The sequence below is a fragment of the Palaemon carinicauda genome, chromosome 14, assembly GCF_036898095.1.
Source record: "Palaemon carinicauda isolate YSFRI2023 chromosome 14, ASM3689809v2, whole genome shotgun sequence".
In the NCBI taxonomy this organism is placed as follows: Eukaryota; Metazoa; Arthropoda; class Malacostraca; order Decapoda; family Palaemonidae; genus Palaemon; species Palaemon carinicauda.
Window position 1 is genome coordinate 48,610,771 of NC_090738.1, and position 26,444 is coordinate 48,637,214.

The window sequence follows — 26,444 nt, forward strand, 5'->3', positions numbered from 1 at the left end:
CTGCTGCTGCGGTTGCTGCGGAGCTGGAGGCTTATAGGGCCGAGATGTAAGGGCCCTTTGGAGGAGGGAGTCCAGGCTCGACTGCCTCCACCTCTCAGCTGTGTGTTCCATGTCCTGTGGCTCGAACAGATTCCCCCCAAGGAGGGAAGCGTGCCTGAGCCTGCAGACATCCACGGCGGGGACCTTCAGGTGAATCTTCTCGGTCACCGCGTCATGTCGCTTCAACACTGAGTTGGCCCAAAGGTTAGTAACCTGATGTGCCAGGAACTCGATGGAGCAAGTGCCCGAGAGGAGGAAGGTCTCCAGGGCCTTCCTATTGGTCTCCTTAGACAGATCCTCGGAGCGCAATAGGATGCCCAGAGAACCTAGCCAGATATCCAGCCACAAGTGGCCTGCATGGCGCACTTCGCGACCTTCTCATGGCTCAGGATCTCCGACGCCGAGAACGTCACCTGCCGGGCGGAGAGCTTCTCAAGGGGAACTCCCCTAGCAAGCTCTTCTACCGAATGATGGAGGGGAAGAGCGAGGCTAGACTCCCCCATGATCTGGAAGTACCTCCTCTGCTGGAGACGAGGAGGTGGGAGGAGTTTGTTCCCGGCAGAGGAACGACTGGAGGAGGCGAGACCCGCGAGTTGAGCATTGACCCTGGCTCTGGCACTCTTTAGCCCCTGGGACCAGGGCAAAGCCGCGCTGGCCTTGGGGGGCTTCTGAGTACCGTACACCTGATCCAGGACCGTGGGACCGTGTCCTTGCCTTCCCGGGGAGCGATCACGGGATCCATGAACCCGTTGAGTTGCCTCATCAGGCTCAGGACTTGCCAGAAGGCATGCTCCGACTCTTGCTGGTCTCCTCCCTGCGATCTGGCAGCTAAGTCTCCCGTCCCCGGAATCTCTTCCTGGGGAGATGCGTGGACATTCTCCCGGGGTGCAGCTGGAACGTGACGAATTCGCGAAGAAGACTTCGGAACTGTCTTGGAGTCTTTAGGTTCCCTCCTGGGCGGGATATACGACCCCAACAAAGAGGCCTGGAAGGTGCCTTCCACGTGAGACGATTCCCCTCCATGAGGAGACGACTCCCCCCTTGGTGCCGAGGGGGAGACCGCTACCTCACTGGATTCTCCTAAGGACGGAAAAGCCTCGTCTTCAGGAGAAGGAGAAAGCGCCTGCGAAGGGGATGGAGCCTTCCTAACGGACCTCTTAGGAACCAGCTTCCCCCTGGGAGAAGTCACCACGAAGTCCACTCCTCTCCTTCTCTTCAGCGGAGGCGAGGCCGTCGTTGGTTTGTGTCCTTGATCGGCGAGTGCCGGCTTCATAGCCTTCACTAACGCCCGCATCAGAGGACCAAACCAGGACTGCCGAGTCACGGACACAGAGTCCGAAATTCCCGCTGGAGGGAAGGGGATCGGGCGATCCTTCGGAGTGGACACCACTGGACCTGCCTGTGAAGAAAAAGGGGAAGAAAGTTGTTCTGACCTCTCTGATGGGTCTTCCCTATCCTGACACAGAGACCTGCGCTTAGGCGAGGGCGATCCTAATTGCAGTCTGGCGACACGCGTCCCTGCTGCTGTCGCGAGCTGCGGAACCCGACGCGAACGGGGGTCGCGCAGACGCTCGTGCGTAGGCGACACTAAGGAGTCGCGCGCGAGAGGCTGTTGAAGCGCGGATGCGCAAACGTGCGGAGAAAATCGAGCGCGGGAGCGATCACGCGGGCGTGTAGGCGAGTGAACGCGTGGGCGAGTAAGCACGTGAGCACGAGGGCGAGCTGGCGAGTGAGCGCGTTGGCGCGCGGGCGAACGAGATCGCTCCAACGACTGCTGTTGATGATGTCCAGGGGACCTGTAACGCGTGGGAGATCGATGTCGAGCAGGCAATCGATGGCGCGTTGGTGAACGCTGGCGCGTAGGCGAGCGATGGCGCATTGGCGCATAGTGGCGTGTTGGCGAGCGATGGCGCGTTGGCGCATGGTGGCGTGTTGGCGAGCGATGGCGCGTAGAACGCGCAGGCGAGCGCGGTTGAGCTGGAAGAAGGAGACCCATGTCTCTCCAGATCCTCTGGGCGCCGACGCGTAGGAGAGCGCTTGTGCGCAGGCGAAAGATCACGCGGGCGGTCAGGAGATCGCCGATGTTCAGGAGATCGCTGACGCGCTGGAGATCGTTGACGCGCAGGAGATCGCTGACGAGCAGGCGAACGTTGACGCGTCTGTGGTCGCTGGCAAGCTGGTGATCGCTGGCGAGCAGAAGGGTGACGCGTGGAATCCTGTGTGGAAGCTGCCGGCGCGTTGCGCAAAGGCGAACGTTCACAAACGGCCTCAGGAACAGGAGGAGCGTGGGCGCGAGGGCGTACAGTAGCATTAGAACTACGCGCAGGCGACCGCGAGCGTTGCTGTGCTAGATCAGGCTGGCGAACAGGATCGCGAGGGCAAGGAGAAGAAGAGTCCTTGTCCAAGACCTGAACTAAAGTTCCAGGTCGCGCGAGCGAACGTGGGCGCACAGGGCGTGTGTCAGGAACTGGGAGCGCAGGAGATCTAGAACGCTCAGGAGACCGATGGCGCGCAGGGCACACAACAGGAACAGCAGAATGTTCGGAGTACTCAGAAGAGCGCTGGCGATCAGGAGAACGCTGACGAGCAAGAGAGCGCCTGTGCGCTAACACTGCAGAAGGGCGCTCAGGAGACCGCTGCCGCGCAGGGCGAACAACAGGAACAGCAGGATGTTCGGAGCACTCAGGAGAGCGCTGGCGAGCAGTGGGGCGACGATCATCAGGAGAGTGCTGACGAACAGGAGAGCGCTGGCGATCAGGGGAACGCTGACGAGCAGGAAAGCGCCTGTGCGCTAACACTGCAGAAGGGCGCGCAAGGGAAGCCCCCACACCGTGGGACGCAACCCTTTGCCCCGAAGGGACCGTTGCCCGTCGGATGACGAGGTCTAAGGAGGCAGGAGCTGCAGGCTGCTTACGGCGAGGAGAGTCCCCCCCGGAGGAAGGAGGAGAAGATTAAAAAAGGTGCCTCTTAGCACCCTTATAGGGAGACGGGAGGCCCTTACGACGCAGCGGACGGTGAGCCTTACGGCGAAGGCGGCCACGAGGAGGGTCATCAGGATCATCCGTCCTCCGAAGGGGAGACTCAGTCAATGCGCTCCCCCGAGAGGGAGGCTTGGCAGCAGAAGAGCCCGTGGGACTCCCCTCCCCCTTCGAAGGATGTACAGAAGGGGGAGGAGAGCCTTCAGCAACGTCATCCTCATCAGGAACCGCAGATGTTTGCCCCGACCCGTCGTAAGCCTCTGTCACCACAACGTCGACGATAGACAGAGGATCTACCTCTGCTATCACCGGCGACTGCTTAAGAGCGGCCCCCAACTGGACAAGATCAATCAGGGTTTCCTTGGAGGGCAGGCCCTTCAGCCCCAAGGAAGCCCAAAGCTGAAAGAGATCATCATGAGACAACGAATCATTATCAATAACCTCCCCCGGGGGAGGAGGGGGAGCCGCCCCGCTATGGGAGGCGACGCCTTCTCCCCCAACCCAAGGTCGGGAAACAGAACTAGGGCCTGCGCTCCCAGTCGGCGGTCTCTCCTTAGGAGCCGGACGAGGGGGAGCTTCGGAGGAGGTTTGGGCGGCGAAAGAAGAGTCCCGAGAGCCTTCCTCCTTCAAGGCAACCCCAGAAGGAGAACGGTCTTTCTTGGACTTCTTCTTACGCCGGCGACCAAACTTCTCCCACTGGGAGGCAGACCACTCCCTGCACTCACTACAATTATTTTCTCTGTCACACCGTCGGCCTCGACACTGCGGGCAAAGGGTGTGAGGATCCGTATCCACCGCAGACATGAAAGTACCGCAAGGGCGACCGGCAATACCAGGGCACTTGCGCATGATGGATATCCAAGGGTGAGGCCAACTTCAAACGCACACAAGCTGAGGAAAAGCAAAAAAGATTAAGGCTGTCAAACGAGGACGATGGACAGACACGTCTGTTCATCGCCGGAGCCAAAAGTGAAGTGAAGCAAATCACCGGTGTGTGGGGGGGGAGGGGTAGCAAGCTACCCCTTCCCCTACCCCCGCTAACTAGCGCGGGGGTAGTTAACCCTCGTTAAAAACTATTGGCTCGTCATTTCAGCTACGCCGAAAGTAAATCCAATGTAAATAGCGTGGTTTGTACAGTATTTCGGTTACGGAACAACTATTAGTTTTCATCCACCCTCCCACAGCTTTCTCTACCAAGAAGAGATGAGAGTAGGAACCTGGAGGGTGGTCGTCTGCAATTTCCAGAGCAACTTCCCCATCTTTGTTTAAACCCCTGAAGTGAGAGCGAGAGATACGGTAAATCCTAAAGAATAAGTTGGAAATAGGATCTTTCCTTGAGAAAGCAAATGTAAAAAATAAACCAGTCCTCCACACCCTGTTGTTGTCAATATTTGTGCTAACGTACGTGTAAGTGCAAGTTCCCCGCGCAGTACTAAGCATGCAACAATGGTGAAGGACAAGGCAATAATTAGGATAGCGAATGCCTTGTTCATGAGGGTTGAGGACCAGCATCCTAAGGGCAGAGCAATGGACTCCAACCTTATCTAGATTAAGGACAAGTCTCTTTTCTGACATTTCAAGTACAGCTATGGAACCTGGACTGCACCAGTGAATCCCCTTCAGCTATGTCATTTACACCTTTTCAAGCCAGCAAGTGATAGTTTCAGCCTCTAAAGCAGCACCCTTCACATGAAAATGTGAAGATGATTAAACTTAGACCAAGAAACAGCAAAAATTTTCCTGTACGAATAGCATAAAAATATGGATGAAACAGGTTAGCAGTTGACATGCACAGTAGGTTTAATATACCTCTGATAATAATTTTACTTTAAGAATACCACAAATATTTGAAGTAATCAGTAATTGTTCCTTAACGAATAAAAACCATCATCCTTTACTCAGGAGAATAGATAAACAACCGATAGGTAGTTACCGATCGGTAGAGGGGAGACAACTGGCGCCCCTGCTGTCTCATTGACAACTCACATAGATTTCAGCCGCCAATGAGAACAGAAGTTCTCTCTGGCTGGAGTTTCAACATATTTAAATTATTAACCATTATCTTAGGATAATTTGTCCAGACCTGAATCCCAAACACAGCCCAACTTTTTACCAAATTGGCAACCCTGATACCTCCTATTCTGTCCTGTCGTTAAAAACAATGATGGCTTGAACGAGAGCTCAAAGCTTTAGTCAGTTTACGTTGGAGTAACAGTTGAATAACAACCGTCGCTCCTTTTTGAATTTCAGTTTCCCATGAAAATCTATTCAGCTGATTTTTATCATAATTTCCTCAAGCATTTGTGGGTTTGGGATGTCTTTTATACCAATTCCAGTGTTAATGGCACTTTGTTTATCTTGTTTGATTGCCATTAATCTGGTAGTCTTATTTGTGCAACACATCGAATTTGGAGTTCTCAAGAACTACCGATGATTCCCCTTACAATTCTAATAGAAGCCATCTGGGATTAGGACGATCATTACAGGATTCGCAGGAGTTTTAAGGAATGTTATGGAAATGTTCCAATGCAGAGATAAGGTTTTGAATCTTTCCTCCCTCGGCAAATATGTGTTGTTCTTGGCCAAAATTGAATGGCTGCATAGTTTAATAATCATGTCATTGCAGCAGGAAGGGTTTTCAAGGATAAATTAAAAGGCCACAGTTAATGAGGAATTTTGATCGTGGGCATTCTGGTGAGTAGTTGGGTGTTTAGATTCACACTTTCCCCTATCCTTCCCTATGTTCAACTGGATGTTGTTTTCCCTATAATTGCTGTGGTCGAGTGGTAAAGTGTTTGTCTTGTGGATTAGAGATCCTCTACAAAATGAGTTCGATCCTTCATCACACTAGCTCGAGAATCTTTCCAACAGTTATTTCACTTATGCTATTGAATATTCATTGACAAGAAAAATCACAAAATTTTAAAGTACTATACTTTGTATTTTTTCATATCAGATGCCATAATTTCATATATCATGGGTGATTTTAATAATTTCTAGACTGGAATTTATTAGTTTGTGAACCTAGAAGAAATATGCCTTTACTCCATAGCTACCAATTTCGGGTGGAATGGATATTATTCCCATTCAAATCACAAACAATATAGCTTAAACACCATAGTTCATCATCATCAACAAATGGTGCACGGGTAAATACTGAACCTCAATCAGGTTAGGTAAGGTTGGACCCATGGGGAAAATTAATTTTGGTGCCTATAGTGATTAATTAGGCCATCAATCAATAAATACACTCTCAAACTAATAGGTTGAATTAGGTATGTATTGATGTCACAACTTAACTTAAATCGTGAAGCACCGGAATGACACTAAGCAAGATCTATGTAGGATCAGCATGGAAGGTCTACCGTAAGCATGTATTGAACTTTACATTATTTGGAATCATTATTACTACAAAAATCTTTTTGAAAGTGCTAAATATAACGATTGAGTTATCGAATAATATCACGACCGCCCTAAGATTACCAGTGAAATAAAAGTTCGACATCAGATAGACTAAAAATCTAGATTAAAAATAGCTTGGCCTACACTATCTTAAACCAATTACGAGAATTGTCTGGTTTAATTTTAATTCAAAGTACTGCATTATAAATTTAACTTAGAATCATAGACTTCCACTGCTATTAGAATATTTATTCTATTCACATCAATACATAACTTAAATACAAAATGTAAAACAGAAAAGGCATAACAATAAGTACGTGGGTGTCTACATTAAGAATGAGTCACCCCTCAAAAGTAAACAAACAAGCCACCTGCATATTATAACAGAATTTTCCCCTTTCCAGAAGACGTAAAAGCTGTCAAATCTTAACTCTAAGTAACTAACCTTCTTTTACTTTCTTCTTTCGACCCAGAGTTCCGATTTTGTCCCAAAATGACTCGTTTGCCTCATCTTTTCTCGGAGTGTGTGGTTTGGGTGACTTGGGTCTTTGAGAGGCCATCTTGAGAGTGCCAACTGCGGCCTCGCCTGATCCTGATAAGTCAAAAGAGTAAGAGGAAAAGGGTGCTGCCAAATACATGATTCAAGAGTATGATGTCATCAGGATGTTTCTCGTTGTAACATTATGACAATTGTAAATACTTATTCGAATTCAATACAATATATGGCTTTAACTAAGAGATTTAATTCCAGGTTTAGGGTTTAGTTATTTCATGTCACAATTCTGAGGTAATATTCAATTGGGCTTGAGATGATTCAGGAAATGCTCTAGTAAGAACAAATGTTCTTACAGAGGGGCATTTCTCCATAAGCGAAAAGGCGTGACCGTGTGAATAAACGCGTGTGTGTGATAATTTAACACATACTTATATGCATAGTATTTTTATCAACCTTCATTTATTTTATGTTTACATTACTTACACAAAGGGAACCTCTTATGCAAAAGAAAAAATTCATAGTCCGTCTCGCACCCACTCACAGAAAGTAAATTAGCAGCACGTCGAACACACTGATACATTGTGACTTTCACCTCTCTTGCATGCACCTAATTCACGCTCCGGGAATAGTAAGGTAATTATTTTCTAATCTTCAGTTCGCTCCATTTTACCAGCAATTTCTAGGTTTGTTTCTTCCCACAATCCTTAACACTAAAACATTAAACTTTATTCACATATCTATCATCTATTCTTATCACGTAACCGAGCAATCTCAAAACATTCATTCATCATATATATATATATATATATATATATATATATATATATATATATATATATATATATATATATATATACACACACATACACACACACACACAACCACACACACACACACACATATATATATATATATATATATATATATATATATATATATATATAAAGTATATGAGAGAGAGAGAGAGAGAGAGAGAGAGAGAGAGAGAGAGAGAGAGGGAGAGGAGAGAGAGAGAGAGAGAGAGAGAGAGAGAGAGAGAGAGAGGGGGAGAGAGAGAGAGAGAGAGGAGTCCTTTGTGAATGTTATTATCAAATAAGTGAATATATATATATATATATATATATATATATATATATATATATATATATATGTGTGTGTGTGTGTGTGTGTGTGTGTGTGTGTGTATGTATACTGTATGTATGTATTAATGCAATATGAAATATAAATTTAGAAAACACACACAGATATATATACAGTATATATATATTATTTATATATATATATATATATATATATATATATATATATATATATATATATATATATATATATATATATATATATAGTATGTGTGAGTTTGTTTGATTACCTAGATATAACTATTGCTACGATAAGGAAATCAGTATTTAGCAGTGCAGTTATTTTGTGCGTTTAATAAATTCCACTCTTTGATTATACTCACTTAGGAAGAAGAGCCACGCACGCTCCCATGTTAACATATTCAAACGCATTGTTTCCTGATTATTCGTTATCTGGCAAACTTATTCGTAACAGAAATTACGCAGATGATAATCGTGAAAGGAACGCCCGATATAACGTCCCTCTGAACGGCGGGATTATATAACTGACCTCTTCGTATACCCAATATGGCATCGGTCGTCTCAGGATCCGTCACCACTATGTCAGGACCGAAGTTTCTTCCCCTGTCTCCACCGCCGGCGCTGCTGCTGCTGCTCCGGCTGCCTGCTGCACCTGCTGCTGTTGCCCCACCTACGGCACCACCGAGATCATTGAGGCAAATTAGAATAACACTTCCTCGTCAATAACAAATATAGAGCGTGGGTGAATGAATGATTCTGTCTGCAATCCGCTACATGGACTGATTGCTATACTTCTTGTGTGGAGACATTGCATCGATTCAAATGATATCCAAGGAACATATATCTTTTAATTTTGCTTGAATTCATGATCAATTCATAATAAATTCATATAAATAAAACCTCTGGGTTTCTTATCCAAGAACAATGTTAATCGTAATCAACAAATAAATGGGGACCATACAACTACCCAATACTCTATGGGAGGGGCCTTTCAAATTTGATCCAGGATTATAATGATTGATATCTCTTATATTTTCTGAATGAAATTACTGAATCCGCGTATACTACGAGGTATTTATTTGAGTTTTCCACAAATAGCGTTCTTGTTTACTTGTTATCCTGGTAATTGATAACCTCCAGATAAAATCATTAAGGCCCATCCCACAACTGTTCTTGTTTGTATGGTTGAGACAGATCACTCTGTTTTATGAAATGATTAATCTTGTGATTTATTATATGGCACTGTCTAGGAGAAAGGACAATATATTCTATATCCTAAGGTAAAGTGAATAATACCTTTGACTTTTCTAGACTAAAACTAATGAAACGTACCTGCAATATTTTTCTATGTTTCCATGTGCAGTACTGATTAAGATATAGACAGATATAAAGATGATTTTCCAGAAATTATATCAGATGAAGTAAAGTAATGATCTTTTAAACTTTGGTATTTCAACTGCACATTGAGTTATATATCAACGCATATCTTCTAACATTTTAAGAAATTTGGTCCTAATTGAAATAATTATATTCTTTTACGTCTTTCACCAAAAGCCCTCACTATATGTATATCTTTTGAAGTATATCTTGGATGAGGTTATTTTAAATGCTATGATATCTTACCTCTATTATCAGCTTGGACGAACTGAGTGCTTTTAGGCATATAATCCACAATCCTGGGTGGAGCTGGGGAAGTAGCCGGCGATACTGCAGTAAAAAAAGAAATAATAATAATAGTCTTAGTATTTGTAGGCCTATGTATCTTTTAATTTAAGTTTAATCTTTGCGAATATATTTTATGTTAATTTAAATCATATCAGCTATCCTTCATTCCAATCAGCCGAAACCTTAATTTTGCATTAAGTTCAGATTTCCCTTAGACTTTTGTAACACTGACCGAAGTGTTCGGTTTCATATTTAATTTTTTCATTCACAGTTTAAGCTGTTACAGTTTTATAGTTTCTGACAGCCTTGCGGAATAATGATTCTTATGCAAATAATCTCAAACGTGTTTTTCTGGTATTTAATTAATATCATCACAAATAGGCTAAAATTGTATTGAATACATCAATGCTATAATAATTTTCAAAACTATCGATAATCCTTCTAAGTCTAAATTGAATCTAATCTAATTTCAGCATCAATCACAACGAGTTTTATGAGGCAAGATATAATTTAAGTCACTTGATCATTAGCTTGGTACTCACTGTCCGTTGACGAGCCCCCTGAGAGAGCCCGCAGCTCGGCCTCGTCTTCAGAAGTGTCTGAAAATTCATTTGTCCTCGGCCTCAACATCTGAGCCTCTGCAACGGGAAATAAAGGATGCAAACACAATGAGAGAGAGAGAGAGAGAGAGAGAGAGAGAGAGAGAGAGAGAGAGAGAGAGAGAGAGAGAGAGAGAGAGAGAGAGAGATGCAATAGTAAAATAAATGTTAAAAAAAAATCATGAGATCCTATGGTGTGGTAGAGCCATCAGTGGACCCCAAACATTACTTAATAAGGGTCTTTGCTTAAGCGTGCTTTTGATCCCTTGCTCTACATCTTTCTACTTGACCTCCTCTCCTTCATTTCTTCCATCTTGCTGTCCACCTTCAGCCTTTAATTACTTTTACATCAGGGTGCACCTGTTGAACTTGGTCACTGAATGGCCTCACAGGTCCCAACACCGAGTAATATAACTTAAATTCATAAATTGAAAAACAATGTAAGAGACGGCAATAGTAAGATAAAGGTTAAAAGTTAGATACAAGAGTACAGTATTAGGGAGAGAGAGAGAGAGAGAGAGAGAGAGAGAGAGAGAGAGAGAGAGAGAGAGAGAGAGAGAGAGAGAGAGAGAGAGAGAATAAAAAAAGAAGTAGATTTAAGAAAATCTCATATATCCATGAAAAGGAGAGAGATTAGATAAGACAGTAAACACTCAGAGAGAGAGAGAGAGAGAGAGAGAGAGAGAGAGAGAGAGAGAGAGAGAGAGAGAGAGAGAGAGAGAGGGGACACAGTCAGACAGAAGCCAATGACATAATGGGATGGTGAGGATTGTGGTTCGCTTAAGAGAAGTGCAGACGTAATTATCAAGAGGTATATTCAAAGCTTTTGGGGGGAGGGGTGATATGTACCATAATACAGAACTTCACTGGTTACTGGTAGGAACTAGTACAGCAGAGCATACTTACTCAAATGTTTACGTGTATGTAATCAGATATGCCGACATAGCCATCTCATAGGGCGAAAAGATTTGAAATCTTTTGCAAGTGTCAGAAGTTGAAAGTTAATTTAAGCAAGATTAAGATATAAAGTGTGAATGAAAACCAGGAAGAAGGGACAATAATGCTGAAATATATGAGGTAACTAATGAGACAAATCTCCCAAATTGAAAGTTGAAAATTAATAAAAAAGAAAAAAAAAGGGCAAAGGCATCGGGATGAATTGTTGAAATACTACCGCTAAAGAGTTTTGGGGTCTTTTGACTGACCAGACAGTACTACATTGGATCCTTCTCTCTGGTTACGGTTCATTTTCATTTTGCCTACACACACAGACACACACACACACACACACCGATTAGTCTGGCCTATTCGTTACATATTCTCTGTTCATAAACCTGACAACACTAAGATTAACAAACAATTCTTCTTCACCCAAGGGGTTACTGCACTATAAATCACTGGCCACTTTCCTCTTGGTAAGAGTAAAAGATACTTTTTAGCTATGGTGAGCAGCTCTTCTAGGAGAAGGACACCCCAAAATCAAACCATTGTTCTCTGGTCTTCGGTAGTGCCATAGCCTCTGTACCATGGTCTTCCACTGTCTTAGGTTAGAGTTCTCTTGCTTGAGGGTACACTCGGGCACACTATTCTATCTTATTTCTCTTCATCTTTTTTTATTAAAGTTTGTATAGCTTATATAGGAAATATTTAAATTAATGTTGTTACTGTTCTTAAAATATTTAATTTTCCTTGTTTCCTTTCCTCATTGGGCTATTTTCCCTCTTGGAGCCTCTGGGCTTATAGCATTCTGCTTTTCCAACTAGGGTTGTAGCTTAGCAAGTAATAATAATAATAATAATAATAATAATAATAATAAAGAGTGGAGGAATATAATGTGGTAAAAAAACGCCATAATTTACTGGTATTCATAATAATGGAAGGGATGGACAAGAAATCTCTAACGAAACTTCTCTCAAGGAAATTTTTTTTCTTTTTTTTTTTCGTGGCTTAATTGGTATCATTATTAATATTATCATTATGTTTACATACCAAACTTCCACCTTAGTTGGAAAAGAAAAATGCTACAAGCTTCATATCATTATTGAAAGCTAAGGCCGGCCATACACTATCATGTACACCTGACAGGTACGCCTGAAGAGTTACGCCTATCAGGCCTGATACCTGAGGAGCACACACACTCTTCATGCATACCTGTTAAGTTTGTCAGTTCGCCATGGATTCTCGAGGAGATGAGTTGTACTTTCTCTCCTTATTATTTGTAGTTTTTGAGAAGTGTAAAAACAGACGGAATAAACGCAAACAATGGTGTAAGGAATGGCTGCAAAGAAGAAATAAATTTACCCATATCAATCTTTTTAATGAATTGAGACATGAACCATCTGATTATAAAAATTTTCTGCGCATGAATGAATTAGTGTACAACGAGTCGCTGTTACTTATATCTCCCTTGTTTAAAGGAACTCAACTGTAAAATAAATCAAAATTACAAAGCTGTAACCAAAACAATTTAAACTCTCCACATCAAATGATTGTTAATAACTGAGAAACCTGTTCAGGTACACCTGATAAAACTGCCACACACACATCAAGTTTACTCACCTGTCAGGCAGAACTGATCGACTTTTCATCAGTTGTCAAGTTGCCTGAGAGGCTACTTTTTCCCGCCATACAGTATCAGGTATACCTGACAGGCGTAACTGTTCAAGCGTACCTGTCAGGTGTACATGATAGTGTATGGCCGGTCTAAGCTACAACCCTAGATGGAAAAGTAGGATGCTATAAGCCCAAGGGATCCAGAAGGAGGAAAATAACATAGTGAGGAAAGGAAGCAAGGAAATAGATAAAATATGAGAGAAGTTATGAAAATCAAAATGAAATGTTTTAGGAACAGTAACAACATTAAATTGAATCTTTCATATATAAACTATAACAACTCAAAAAAAGAAATAAACAAGCGGAAGAGAAGCAAGATAGAATAGCATGCCCGAATGAACCCTCAAGCAAAAGAACTCTAACCCAAGACAGTGGAAGACCATAGTACAGAGGCTAGCTATGACACTACATAGGACTAGAGATCAATGGTTTGATATTGGAGTGTCCATAGCCCCAATAGGAAATGCATCCAAGTACAGAGTAAGAAAAGAATAAAAAAGGAGTAAACTATAAAAGAGAAATAACAAAAGACTATGTAGAAAGAGAAGGGCTTTGTTGATGGTTTTGAAAATGAAGCTTTAAGAACACAGAAAAATATTAGGACAGGTAACCTCTTAATAAACCTCCCGACATCCTAGGCCTTTCTATGGAAGTCTGGTAAACATGCCAATTGGAATAAAAATAAAAAAGAAACAAAATGGGGAGCATATTGACCGATAAGTGAGCTTGAGTGTATCATCAACAAGATAATCTTAACCCTTAATATAATAGCGGAATTATGGCACAAATATGGTAGGCCTATTACCCAGGACTAGAGAACATTAGTTTGATTTTGGAATATCTTTCTAGAGGAGCTTATCATAGCTAAAGAGTCTTTTCTGCCATTACAATATGGGTAAATAGCCACTACAAAGTTACTGTAGCTACCCATCCCACTATAAGTGTAAGGGTTGCTGGTACCTTGACCTACCTTTGAACAATTGTCTAGCTTTTTCTTTGTATCCGACCCTCGTTAGGATAAACGGATGAATGTTGAACATATAGGCCTATATATATATATATATATATATATATATATATATATATATATATATATATATATATATATATATTTATATATATATATATATATATATATATATATATATATATATATATATATATATATATATATATTCATGTTCTAATATAGAAACGCACGGAGCTTTGCAATGAATTTAAGGATAGATTTGGTCAGTTGGAAGTGGGTTGACTAAGGCACCAGCCATCCGTTGACATGCCAGTGCTAGAGAGTTAGTGGGTCCTTTGGCTGTTCATATATTAGTACACTACATTGGATCCTTCTCTGGTTACGGCTCATTTTATCTTTGCCTACAAACACGCCTATTCTTTATGCAGTCTCTTTTTTCATAGACCTGATGATAATAATAATAATAATAATAATAATAATAATAATAATAACTATTACACCTACGCTTCTCAGAGTAATTATTATTATTATTATTATTATTATTATTATTATTATTATTATTATTATTATTATTATTATTATTAATGAATTTCAAAACAAATGTCCGAACAGTATTTACATAAAATAATGACATAACAGAAAAAAATAAATAAAAGTACTATTACTCTTATTTTGACAAACAACTAAGTCTTAATCTCACTCCGATGAATTACATTAGTTAACCTATTCCTAAAGCGAGTTTTACGTCTCAATGTCTCCTCCCATTTTCTTTATTTGTAAGGTTTTCAGACAGAATCCTGACGGAAGCTGTATGTAATATTATCATCACATAGAGTTTAAAATTTTATACCATTAATATAAAATAGACTAAAAAAAACGACAATCTATCTTATCCAAATTAATTACTAATTTTGTGTTAAAGAGAAAGGATTATGCAACATGAGTATCAATCGTGTAACCTTTCTTTATTCTTTACGCAATAAGTACAGTAGGCTACAAGGAACCCATTCAACTTTGGACATTTTCTCTTGTCCCGACACATCGTCTTGAAGGGAATCATCTGTCTTCAAATGACTATCCTTCCTTCTAGAAAACTAAGCATTTTGTTCAAATGAGACATTTCTTTCCCCGTCATTCCATATTCATATCCGCCTCTGGAACATATTTTTAGGAAGAGTCGCCTTTTGTTACTCTTGTCAAGAGAGAATTTATCAGAAATCACCTGAACTAAGACTGAAATCATTCTTACATTATCTCTAGATGCCCCCTTTCTTTACAAACAACATTTTGGCCAATGTTCAGTTTGACTGCAGTAACCCATCTCTCTCTCTCTCTCTCTCTCTCTCTCTCTCTCTCTCTCTCTCTCTCTCTCTCTCTCTTATACATACATATATATATATATATATATATATATATATATATATATATATATATATATATATATATACATATATATATATAGATATATATATATATATATATATATATATATATATATATATATATATATATATATATTTCTCTGAGGGAGCAAAGAAGGGGAAGACCAGGTTAGATTAGCCGGGGGAAAAAAAAGGCCAGTTATGATAAAAATCGGCCAATACCCAGATTTAAGACTACTATAAAAAGTGCCACTTGATGTTAACACTTCAGTCTCTTAAAAGAAATGCAAACGAGCTCTTTCGGCATCGAATCTAAATTGATCATATGTTTCTTCCAATGGCCCCTTGAAGTCTTTTCAGAGCATTTCCGTGATCTTGAATAACTTTAAAGTTATTGCGCCGAGAGGAAGATAATTGCTGTCTTATGTACAACAGATTTGCTGATGATACTTCACTTCCTTTTGCAAGTAAACATTTACAACTTTCTTAAATGTTAAAATAAAGCAAAGGTAAGCAGAGCGAAGAAGAAAAAGGCTTTATGCACATTATCATTGTTATAATTCGCTTTATGTATTTAAGACTCAGGAAACTTGCATATCGAAGAAGACTGGAAGACCATGTGTTTGCAAAGCAAAGCTCAGGAGAATAAAACAGCCCATATATAATAAAAGTTAATGGAGTAAATTACAGTTTAATAGCAATACTAGCTTACCGAGAAGATCGATAAACACAAATATTGCGCGTATTCAAAACAAAGTACAAACAGAATGCAAAAACAAAAATATGTTCTTATGTATAATGAAAGTAAAGTTAATGGCCAAATAGGCCTACACATTTTCAGGTTCTGGTATCTGAATCACAGTGTTTACTTTAGATAAAAACTGATGAAGAGAGTAACCCTCTCGAGGAACCGATTCATATAGATCTTTGTTGTTTTTAATTATTATTATTAAAAGTAAAGAGAATAATCAGACCAAATGGGTTAAGCTCGACTCTTAGAGCTAGCCCGATTAAATTCGTTAAGGAAAAAAATATGATTCATATTAAATTTAATAGATAAATTAAATGAAATATATTGTAAATATAATAGATAGAAATAAATCATGAGATAAAAATCTGTGATAAATGGGAATTTATTATCTTATCTATAAAACTTGTTTCTTGAAATGTTAAAATCTTATAAACAAGAAAAATGTTAGAACTGCCAGAGGAAAATATGAAATAAAGATCAGTAAACAAATGCATGATCATATATATAATAAATCCTCTAAGAAACAACAACAACAACAAGAAAATAATGAGACAGTTACTTCAAGATTTAAAATACTGTATTGAAAGCACAATGAACTACCTTTCTTGACAATTCCTTGCACGAGGAGATATCTAGACACGTAATCCTCTCACAAATAGAAACATGTTGCAAATATGGGGAACGCAATGAGGAGACACTTACGGCCATAGGGAACCTCAGGTGAGACTGAGCCTGACGGTGAAGGGGTGCGGCTGTGAGTCACCATTGGTGAACTAATCCGAGACATTCTGGCCAATCAGATGACGTCTTTCGACCTTGAATGTTTCAGCCAGTATCTCTGGAAATCGGTACTTGATCGAATCGGTGGTGAAGAGGTTGCTTTTGGAAAATGGAAAGAATACATGTAGGTTTTTGTATATACACGATTGGGATATGTATAAACTAATCTTGGAAAAATGTACATATGTTTTTTTTAAACCCTTCTCATTTTCTTAATATAGGGGTGACCCCCTTTATTGTTACTAGGAGGCACTTCAGAGAAAGGGTGTCCTAAGCCAAAATGTGGGATCGGTGCCACTTCATTTCCTCATAGAAGTCACATTGATATACTTTTAATCAACTAAGCAGGCCTTATGGACAATAGCTATCTCTTACCAGCCTCCACTTTTTATGTTCATAATATTAGCCTATACTTTCATCATGTATATGTCTCTAATGTGTTTTTTGGTGATTAAATTAGTCGTGTTACTTTTGGTCGGTCCTGTAAAATTCCTTTTTGTAAGTATTCATTGAATAGTGTTTTTTTTTTTTTATTTATATACCATGCATGAATTGAGCGAGTAACATCTTTTGATAAGACTTTATTCTTTTAATCTAAATCATTTGCAATAATAAACTTACTCAGCGTTAATGATTATTGTCATGACGCCAGATTAGGTGGACAAATAAATTAACGCTATACGCTTTGTACCGATGGCTTTAAATGCATTTTTCAGGTAGTTCATGCAACGTAAAGAGTGTTTAGTTTTAGAACTTTTTTTTCAGATTTTTTATACAAAGCCGCTACGATTTAACTATTAGGCTGCCAAATACTTCCACAAAATCAAGCTTATTCTCATGCTTTGGTCAAACGTTCTTGTAAAATATTGCCACGGATAAACATTTCAAATCTAATTTGTCCTTTTATTTCTGTAACTTCATTGTTAATTTGGTTGGTTTCTGAACAGTAACTTTAGAAAATATGGGAAGATGGATAAAAGGAAGATTGAGAAAGTGTTGGCCAAATAGAATTCCAGATGAGCTTGATCAATAGAGCTTTAATATTCAGAAAACACGAGTGTGTGTGTGTGTGTGTGTGTGTGTGTGTCTGCGAACTAGATTTTGATGGTCAGTGGATGTATGGAAAGCAGATTAGATTATGAGAGTTTTATGCAAAATAGCTCATCATGATTTAGAGATAAAAGAACGACGTGACAGAGACTGTTGTGCATTATTTCTGTAACCGATTAGTTGATGAAGAACATGGCTTAGGTGTGCTTGTTTACGGAACGATATTAAGAAGATTAAAAAGTCTATGAGCAAGTTCAATAACTAATGCTGTGGTTCTTGAGCCGTCTGTCTCAGATTGCCTTAATATTGTGTAAGAGACGGGCTCTTGCTGTAGGCAGCCCGTAAAGTTCTTGAGCGATCTTGGCTCATCCTGGGAGCAGCAACATACACAGATAATGGGAAAGAAATTCATTGCGCTAATTTGGTCTCTGATTTAGAGTTGAACTTGTCAGTGTTTATATAGTAATTTATCATTTCTAAAAAATATGATAATTTCTTTTTACAGATTGATAGTGAAAAACAATCCCAATATAATAGGGCGTATATGCAACATAGTGTTGGTGAGATAATTTTCATGAAAAGGCACAGAGATAACTAACAATCAATCTCTCACTTTATAAATCGTATTTGGGCGTATCTGTGTTCATGTCTACTTGAATGTAAGTGGTTGTGTTTAATGTCGAGTGTTCACACTCCTGATAAGAGAACTAACACGGGCGTTGTAGATCAACTCTCTATCTATTAAGAAATACAAACAATAAAAGTATCAATCAATTATTATGACTAATCCATAACAAGTACCATTTGATTTGGTTACAGATTGTGGGTGTGAGGCTGGTTATGTATGAACAATTTATAAATGATTAACTGCATATCTGACCATCATAACTTTCTCTTATTGTAAATATTTTAAAATATGAGTTTGTACCGTCAATGACCTCGGCAGTTAGACTTCGACTTTTAATTTCGATTAGAGCGATTAATCGTCTACAATACAAGATGTCTTACCTTCTATTAAAAGTGCATTCCTAGGTAAAGACCGAACTAATTAACTCTTGACTTAGCACTCGACTTGATTAAGTGAAGTACTATTCCACAGCCACTAGCTCAGACTAAATGATTTAGCGTTGGTGTACAGGATATGGCGTCAGGGCCATCCATCCATTGCGACATGAGATATTTCAGGATACATAACGTCGAAACTTCTGTTAATCAGATGGCATTCTGTGTCTAACGTATACGTGATCTTATTGGATCTTGCCTTGCCGTATCCTGTATACTCATATCACAGGCACTGCTGGCACTGATGAGCTCTCTCTCTCTCTCTCTCTCTCTCTCTCTCTCTCTCTCTCTCTCTCTCTCTCTCTCTCTCTCTCTCTCTCTCCATTAAAGTTAGTTTTACTAAAATCAATCTAAGGAAAATAGTTTACATTAGTTTATAACAGCGTGAAGAAGCTAATAATGCTAGCCTATATATGTTCTCACATTAAAATTCTTATTAAATCCTGGAGTTTGTTTAGAATTTACATTCCTGATTTTGAATAAGGATCTCTTCTAAGCAGTTAATCATTCAATATATCTCTTGCCAAAAACTTCAAGACAATCACCTGAATCCTACTCTCATATCCAGAACCTGTATTCGGCTCTAACCAAAATTTGTATAACCATTTCCAAATCTATAAACATTCTTCGCCCGAATCTCGGTTTAGTCCAATGATTGATGTGAAAACCGTAGACTGCCTTTTCTGAAACCTTTCTTAAAGCTCTCCTGAACATTGTGTGCCATTACAAATAGGATATCAAACAAATAGATGAAGAAAACGTAACTTGCATTAGTCCTACATGTCCCCATTTCCCGTACTTTTCGCACGGTAATGGAACTCATGCGAACGAGAGATCAACTTCTAAACAAGCATAGTCCTGATTCTACTTGAGGAGGATTTAATCATTTATTCATTCAAACTTTAGACAATATCAGAAAAAAATAATAAAAATATGAATATAGGAAGTTACTGTAGTAAGTAATTTTTGGAATGTAATTTCGTTCTGTAATTTACGCTACATGGCCCTGCAATGGGGCCAGGGAGGCCATTCAATACCAAGGTGCAATTGGAGATAATTCCACAGCTGCAATATGGAGCAAAAGTCAAGTGAGCGTGAACAGCAAGATTAAGAGGAAGTGATAACAGAGGTAGGCCTAAAGTAGATGGCTAAAGAATGGGCTCAGCTGGGCATCGACGGAACCAATGTCTATAGAATCTTCAAAACCTACACTGGACCACGTGAGATACACTGATGGTATTATACCCTTGTGACGATCTCGGCTATTAAAATGCATATAATTATTGGTAAAAGGAAACTGTAGAGTATACGACACACACGCATGTATTATGGAATTTTTTCTTTCTAGTGTTTCACGTCATGCGAAACAGAATATATTATTGATTTATGTAACTGTTATGATATCATGAACTCTTCTGAGAGTAACACCATGTAGGGTATGTGGGTTACCCGGATCCAAGGTCCGCGGGCAGCATGACTGACTGAAGGAATTGGTGTACTGTTCGCTAATATTGATAAATGGCTGAGGTTTTATGCGGGATTTCAACATGCACATCTACCAGAAACCTTACACACAAAAAACATAAACGTGCAAATAGACATTATGTCCAATATACATATATATATATATATATATATATATATATATATATATATATATATATATATATATATATATATTTATATATATATTCCTGTCGAATCCTGAATTCGACAGGAATATGTAGGGGGACTTGTCATAAACTTTTAGTCTCTCTTGATAGCTGAGTCGGTAGGGTCCCTGCCAGCATGGTTTCTAGCCGTACAGGTGGTGGTTCGAATCACCACCCGGCCAGAAGCTGTTACCAAAAATGAATTCCAAGTGGATATGTATTCCCAAGATAGAATTCGGTATTAAATGCAATTCGTGGGTGATATTTACATTAATTAAAATCACGTGTGCTTGTGATATATGTTCATTAAAATAACCACGTGTTGCAAACTCACGATTCAGCTATCATGGTGGAGATGGGTCTATTTCAAGTCTATGAACAGAATCCTGAATTCGACAGGAATATGTAGGGGGACTTGTCATAAACTTTTAGTCTCTCTTGATAGCTGAGTCGGTAGGGTCCCTGCCAGCATGGTTTCTAGCCGTACAGGTGGTGGTTCGAATCACCACCCGGCCAGAAGCTGTTACCAAAAATGAATTCCAAGTGGATATGTATTCCCAAGATAGAATTCGGTATTAAATGCAATTCGTGGGTGATATTTACATTAATTAAAATCACGTGTGCTTGTGATATATGTTCATTAAAATAACCACGTGTTGCAAACTCACGATTCAGCTATCATGGTGGAGATGGGTCTATTTCAAGTCTATGAACAGAATCCTGAATTCGACAGGAATATGTAGGGGGACTTGTCATAAACTTTTAGTCTCTCTTGATAGCTGAGTCGGTAGGGTCCCTGCCAGCATGGTTTCTAGCCGTACAGGTGGTGGTTCGAATCACCACCCGGCCAGAAGCTGTTACCAAAAATGAATTCCAAGTGGATATGTATTCCCAAGATAGAATTCGGTATTAAATGCAATTCGTGGGTGATATTTACATTAATTAAAATCACGTGTGCTTGTGATATATGTTCATATATATATATATATATATATATATATATATATATATATATATATATATATATATATATATGTATATATATATGTATATATATATATATACATATATGAATATATATATATATATACATATATATATATATATATATATATATATATATATATATATGTATATACATACATAAATACATGCATACATACATTCATACATAAATACACACACACACACACATATATATTTATATATATATATATATATATATATATATATATACATATATGTATATATATATATATATATATATATATATATATATACATACACACATATATATATATATATATATATATATATATATATATATATATATATATATATAGTAATACCTTGAGATACGAGCGACCCAACATATGAGAAAATTGAGATACGAGGAGAGGTCAGAGCAAATTTTTATTCTGAGATACGAGGTTAAATTTGAGACACAAGGTACAGTAGATCCCTATGCGGCCGTCAGGTAGCCGCGTCTGCGAGAGGCTGCTAACGAGGACAGCATCCCTTGGTCTTTCCTATAGGATCTCCGTCGCGTAAAGTTATCTTCGAGCATCGACCGTATTGTTTGCTTTTTTACGTGTTTTTTGTGTGAATCAGTGCATGATTTATTGAATAAACAATGGGTTCAAAGCAAGCGAGTGCAAACAAGGGTAGTGAGAAGGAAAAGTGTATGATGACATTGGAGATGAAGCATGAAATAATCGCAAAACATGAGAATGGCGTAAGAGTGACTGAGTTGGCGCCCCATTACAAGAGGAGTACATCGACTATATGTACCATCCTCAAGCAGAAGGATGCTATAAAGAGCACCAAGCCTTCCAAAGGAGTAACCATCCTTCCCAAGCTGCGTAATGATATTCACGACGAGATGGAGAGGCTTCTTTTGATCTGGATAAAGGAGAAACAGTTGGCGGGAGATAGCGTGACCGAGACGATCATATGCGAGAAGGCCAGTCGAATCTATGATGACTTGAAAAGGAAGCAAGCAGCCAAAAAAGGGGAGACTTCGATACCAGCGGAAACCTTCAAAACCAGTCGTGGCTGGCTGGATAATTTAAAGAAATGGACTGGGATACACTCGGTTGTGAGGCATGGGGAAGCAGCAAGTTCCGACGCGAAAGCTGCGGTGGACTTCGTCACAGTCTTTGCCTTGGTTATCGCCCAACATGGCTTCATCCCTAACAAGTCTTCAACTGCGATGAAACTGGCCTTTTCTGGAAGAAGATGCCCGGGAGGACTTTCATCACGGCAGAGGAGAACAGACTACCGAGCCATAAACCCATGAAGGACGGGTTAACTTTAGCCTTGTGGGCCAATGCCAGCGGTGACTGTAAGGTCAAGCCATTACCGGTGTACCACTCTGAAAACCCACGTGCTTTCAAGGGCCAAAGGATCTTGAAAGAAAATCTGCAAGTGATGTGGCAGGCTAATGCTAAGGCTTGGGTTACCCGGCATTTCTTCACAGAATGGCTTAATCTGTACTTTGGTCCGGCAGTCAAAAAATATTTGGCTGAGAAAAACCTGCCATTGAAATGTCTCTTGGTCCTCGACAATGCCCCTGGTCACCCTCCTGGTCTCAAAGAGGACATTCTTGATGAATTCAGGTTCATCAAGGTCCTTTATCTCCCGCCCAACACCACGCCACCCCTCCAGCCCATGGACCAACAAGTTATTTCCAACTTTAAAAACTGTACACAAAGTATTGTTCAAGAAATGCTTCGATATCACAGACAACACTAATTTCACCCTTCGGGAATTTTGGAAGGAACATTTCAACATCGTGCATTGTTTGAAAATTATTGACGATGCATGGCAGGGTGTCACAAGACGAACTCTTAATTCAGCATGGAAGAAATTGTGGCCAGCTTCTGTCGCTGAGAGGGACTTTGAAGGGTTCGATACGACAGACCCTGATGACCAGAACCTGTTGTGATGGATAGAATCGTGTCTCTTGGAAAGTCCATGGGGCTGGAGGTAGACGAGGAAGACGTGAACGACCTTGTTGAGGAGCATCAGGAAGAGTTCACGACACAGGAATTGATCGAGCTCTAGGAGATGCAACATTCGGAGGTCTTGTAGGAGCTCAGTAGCGAGGAGGAGGTGGAAGATGAGGGCTGCCTTTCTAGGGCAGAAATCAAAGACATGTTCGCGAAATGGCAGGAGTTTTCTAATTTTATGGAAAAGAGGCACCCGGACAAGTAGACGAGTGGTCATGCGTTAGCCTTGTGTGACGACTCTTACGTGCGTCATTTTCGCACCTTTTTGAAGGGGAGACAAAAGCAAACATCCCTAGCGAGGCAAAAAGAACCAAGCCGGAAGAAGAAGAAAAGTAAAAAAATGAAAATAAAAACAAAATGTAGAATTAAGTTTAGTGTAATATATGATTAACATTTTATTTTTAAGTGTGCGTACAATAAGCTAATTTCAATTAAGTTAAATTTAAAGTTGAATTTAAAATTAAGGTTATGTTACGTAGTGTTACAAAAGTGTTGCATACCGAACATATTGCCATCAAGTCACTCTTCTCCCCGTCCTCTCTCCCTCCTCCTCCTCCTCCCCACACACCTCCGTTAGCCGCTACCGTCTGTCTCGAAGGTAAGAACTCCATAATAATATTACATTTCATAAACAGTTCGTAGCCTTTGTTATTTTGTTAGCGTAGGATGTTGATTACAGCCAATAAAAATATATATGCAAAGCTTGCTGACCAGAATGTATGAACCCTCACGAAGTGGGGGGGTCAAGCTGAATAGAAGAAAGACAGATGACAATAACGGAATATGCAATAGTAGATGAAATATCATTGGAAGGAGAAAGGATTAATGAGATGGAATCATTTAAATATTTAGGAACTATGATCTCTAATACAGAGTCTTTAGAATTACAGTTTATTGAAAGATTGAAAAAAAGCAAATCAGATAATGGCTAGGTAAAGTAAAATTTGAAATCAAATCGCATGAAATTACATATAAAAATCAGGCTATATATCAGTTTAGTAAGATCGGTGCTTCTGGGTGGACGCAAGTCGTAGTGTGACAAAGAAACAATATGCAGCAGATTTTATAGAAATAAGAACAAAGCCCTCAGAAGAATATTGGGAGCCGAGTGGCAGGACAGGATTAGAAATGAAACTATAAACGAGATTACTCGAGTGCCATAAGAGCGTTACAAGACGAGGGCAATTTTACTATTTTTAGTGATGCAAGAAGTGTCCTTAAACCTTTAGAAGTTTTTAATTCCAATAATACTTTAGTTTTAAAGATTTAAGAATGGTTTTTAATTATTGGTATGAAAGGTATAACAGTTCGATTTTGCTGAGTTCCGGCACACGTAGGTGTGTCTGGAAATGAGAAGACAGATTCACAGACCAGCTGCAGCTGAGTTGCTACCAAGAAGGTATCCCATTCCCAGTAATGATTTTTTTTACCTACAATTAAGAATTTGATTCATAATAATTGGCAACAGCATTGGGATAGTTTACTTAAAAATAAGATGAGAGAAATAAGTAATGTTATATCCCCTTGGAAGTATAACGGGATACCCGAAAAGTGGGAGACTATTCTTTGTCGTCTGCGTATTGGTCACACTCGGATGATACCTAAGTTTTTGCTGGCTGGCCAACATCAACCATATTGCGACGACTGTTTGAGACCATTGACAGTAAGGCATTTTTTGACGGAATGCCTGATTTATAGTAGTGAAAGAAATAGATATCTGTTTGAGGCTAGAGGTGAGGATGGTAGGTTCATCCTTGCCAAGATTCTTGGACATGGTGTGTCTTACCATGCTAGCGGTATTTTTAGCTTTATTTCAGAAGCAGGTCTTCTGAAAGATATTTAACTATTAAAATGACATCTTTTCTTTTATCTTAAGGTTTTAATTGAATACTCTTTTATTTTTTTATTTACAAAAAACGATATCGGCGTCAATGACCTTAGATTCCAGGATGCCAGAAAGCCTCAAATTAATAAATCATGGTGAGGGGCAGATGGAGATGGTTTGGGCATGCTCTTTGTAGTTAGGCATGATGCTGGGAGACAGTGAATTCCTTCATCTCCTATGAAAATCTTGATCTTCGTCACCTGCTTTGTCACAGCACCGATTTTGACATTCTCCATGTAGAGGGACATCCTGGCTCTGATGCATCCATACAATTCCCTCCTCAACTCTACCTTTCACTTCAGTTGCAGAATATGTGAGGGGTTTGTTGAAACCATTATAAAGTTTATCAACAATATCAATTGTCCAGTGGAAAACAGTGTACTTCCAGCAAATGTCAAGGATGATTAGTTTTTTATGAAAATTCCAGTTCACACTGTTAACAACGTGAAATTTAGGTACTCACAATCGTTTTCCAGTTAGTTCTCACTTGGAAAAGTCACCACATGACATACAGAAATTTTGATATAGTCACCAATAGGTAATATAGTAATTTTTTCCACGATAAAACTGGTCAGGTAATGGAGTTTGTCGTCTGGTTGGTGGTGGATTTTACACAAGAATTGAGCTTCCTTAAGTGGGATTCTATGGCTTTTAGTGTATCCTCAACACTCTGTCACTCTGAAATGACATGTAGGGGTAGGTTAATTGACGGATCTATACTTTGAGAGACTGGTTACTGCCAAACCTGGTATGACACTGGGTAGCTAATGCCTAGTCACATATAAGTCACCATCCGACTATAGTTTCATATACCAGATGACTAGACAGTCACTTCTTATTGTCAAGTGAAAGCTATATAGCTCTCTATTTCACCTGCAGTAACTGAACACTGTACCTTTTGTCTGTTGCAGCAGAGGAAATCAAGTATAAAGTTACTTCTCCCTGTATAAATATCTTTTGCAAAATCATACAGGGAATTCCTACCATCGAGAATCGACTTTTATTAAAT

The 26,444-nt window shown here is 39.7% G+C and overlaps 1 protein-coding gene and 1 pseudogene across 1 annotated transcript; one reads left to right on the plus strand and one right to left on the minus strand.

Annotated features, from left to right (window-relative positions):
* The window catches only part of LOC137652755 (uncharacterized), a 45,306-nt pseudogene extending 26,334 nt beyond the window's left edge, over positions 1 to 18,972 (minus strand).
* Positions 18,973 to 22,172: 3,200 nt separating this feature from the next.
* LOC137652756 (tigger transposable element-derived protein 1-like) lies at positions 22,173 to 22,838 on the plus strand. The gene has a single exon (XM_068386162.1). The coding sequence runs from the start codon at positions 22,173 to 22,175 to the stop codon at positions 22,836 to 22,838; it is 666 nt and encodes a 221-aa protein (XP_068242263.1).
* Positions 22,839 to 26,444: the final 3,606 nt, after the last annotated feature.

Bases quoted from the DNA above. Each gene is read 5' to 3' on its own strand.
- LOC137652756 (XM_068386162.1), top strand. From the start codon at position 22,173: ATGGGTTCAAAGCAAGCGAGTGCAAACAAGGGTAGTGAGAAGGAAAAG.